The sequence below is a fragment of the Mandrillus leucophaeus genome, unplaced genomic scaffold, assembly GCF_000951045.1.
Source record: "Mandrillus leucophaeus isolate KB7577 unplaced genomic scaffold, Mleu.le_1.0 Scaffold9, whole genome shotgun sequence".
Lineage (NCBI taxonomy): Eukaryota > Metazoa > Chordata > Mammalia > Primates > Cercopithecidae > Mandrillus > Mandrillus leucophaeus.
In genome coordinates, this window is record NW_012109807.1 from 7,372,413 (window position 1) to 7,373,946 (window position 1,534).

The following is a 1,534-nucleotide window of genomic DNA, read 5'->3' on the forward strand; positions in this document are numbered from 1 at the left end:
AAGCCGCCCCTGCCCCGGAAGCCGCTTCTGCAGAGCTTCACGCTGCCGCACCAGGCCGCGCCCCCCGACACCGGCCCGGGAGAACGCGACCCCAGGAAGGAGCCCAGGACGGCGGAGAAAAGGTCGCTGCGCAGGGGAGCTGGTAAGAGCGCGTCGAGGGTGCGGGAAGGGCCGGGCCTGGGGAAGTCCACATCCGCTGGCACATCTTGCTGGACACTCGCTAACTGTGTAAATGCTCCTGGTACAAACGTTGTTGCAGGGGAGTTGGAAAGAGTCAGAATTCCCACTAATATCATGTCTGATCTAGAGCAAGCTTGTCCAACTCGCTGCCTGGGCCCGGGGTGGCTTTGAATGTGGCCCAACAGGAATTGGTAAACTTTCTTAAAACATTGAGACTTTCTGCGAAGTTTTTTTTAAAGCTCATCAGTGGCCTTTTGTGTTGGTGTATTTTATGTGTGGCCCAAGACAATTCTTCTTCCAGTGTGGCTCAGGGAAGCCAAAAGAGTGGACACCCCTAATCTAGAGTAAGGAATAGGCCGACCTCGGTAGCTCATGCCTGTAATTCCAGCACTTTGGGAGGCCAAGGCCTGTGGATAAGCCCAGGAGTTCAACACCAGCCTGGGCAACATAGCGAGACCTTGTTCTACAAAAAAATTTAAAACTAGCCAGGCGTGGTGGTGGTGCACGCCTGTAGTCCCAGCTACTTGGGAGGCTGAAATAGGATTGCTTGAGCTCAGGAGTTCAAGGCTGCAGTGAGCTCTGATGGTGCCATGCACTCCAGCCTGGGTGACAGAGTGAGACCCTGTCTCTTTTAAAAAGAGAGAGAAAATAAGGAATAAAGAGTAGAAAAGGGAAAATAAATACCAGGATTTTGTATAAGTACAGAGAAGTCAGTGTGTAGACATGAGATAAAGAGAAATGTAAAAACTGATTTTGATAGGACTCTCAGCGAATCTCTCAAATTCATCTCCCACTTTTCACCTGAGAAACTCAGCAAAGTCCAAATCCCAGGACATGCGTACTCATTTTGATGCAGGTTCTTTCAGGGCCTAAGCTATTTCTTGGCGATAAATGAAACATACTCCACTATCAGGGTCCTTCTGACCTTTTCCTCTAAGAAAGAATTTCCTCCTGCTGTTCATAATCAGGTTCGCGTGGCCCAGCTGCACATGGAACGTGTTCCATGTATTGGAATCACAAGTCTGTATAAAATGTAAGTCTCTCTCAAGAGGGTCAGCATTTACTTGCTGTCGTGAAAGGGAGATTGTGTTAAGATTGAGGCAGAACGTAGGAATCTTTGAAAGCAGCTGTCTTCTGAAATGAGCAAAGTAGATGACCTTTCTCTGTCTTTGACATTTGTCACTTCTTACGGAAGTGAGGAAATGAGAAATCTGTTGAAAATGTGTATTTACAGCAGAGCTAAAGAATCTTTCATTGCTGGGTTTTTTTGTTTGTTTGTTGTTTGTTTGTTTTGAGACTCTGTCTCACTCTGTTGCCCAGGCTGGAATGTAGTGGTACAATCTTGGCTCACTGC

The 1,534-nt window shown here is 47.7% G+C and overlaps 1 protein-coding gene across 1 annotated transcript in view; it reads left to right on the top strand.

Moving 5' to 3' along the window:
- KIAA1211L (KIAA1211-like ortholog) overlaps positions 1–1,534 on the top strand; it is a 76,591-nt gene that overhangs the window by 47,146 nt on the left and 27,911 nt on the right. The window contains exons 8-9 of the mRNA XM_011969673.1: positions 4–228; positions 1,119–1,213. Of these exons, the coding sequence (XP_011825063.1) occupies positions 4–228; positions 1,119–1,213 (320 nt within the window). The remainder of the gene's footprint in view (positions 1–3; positions 229–1,118; positions 1,214–1,534) is intronic.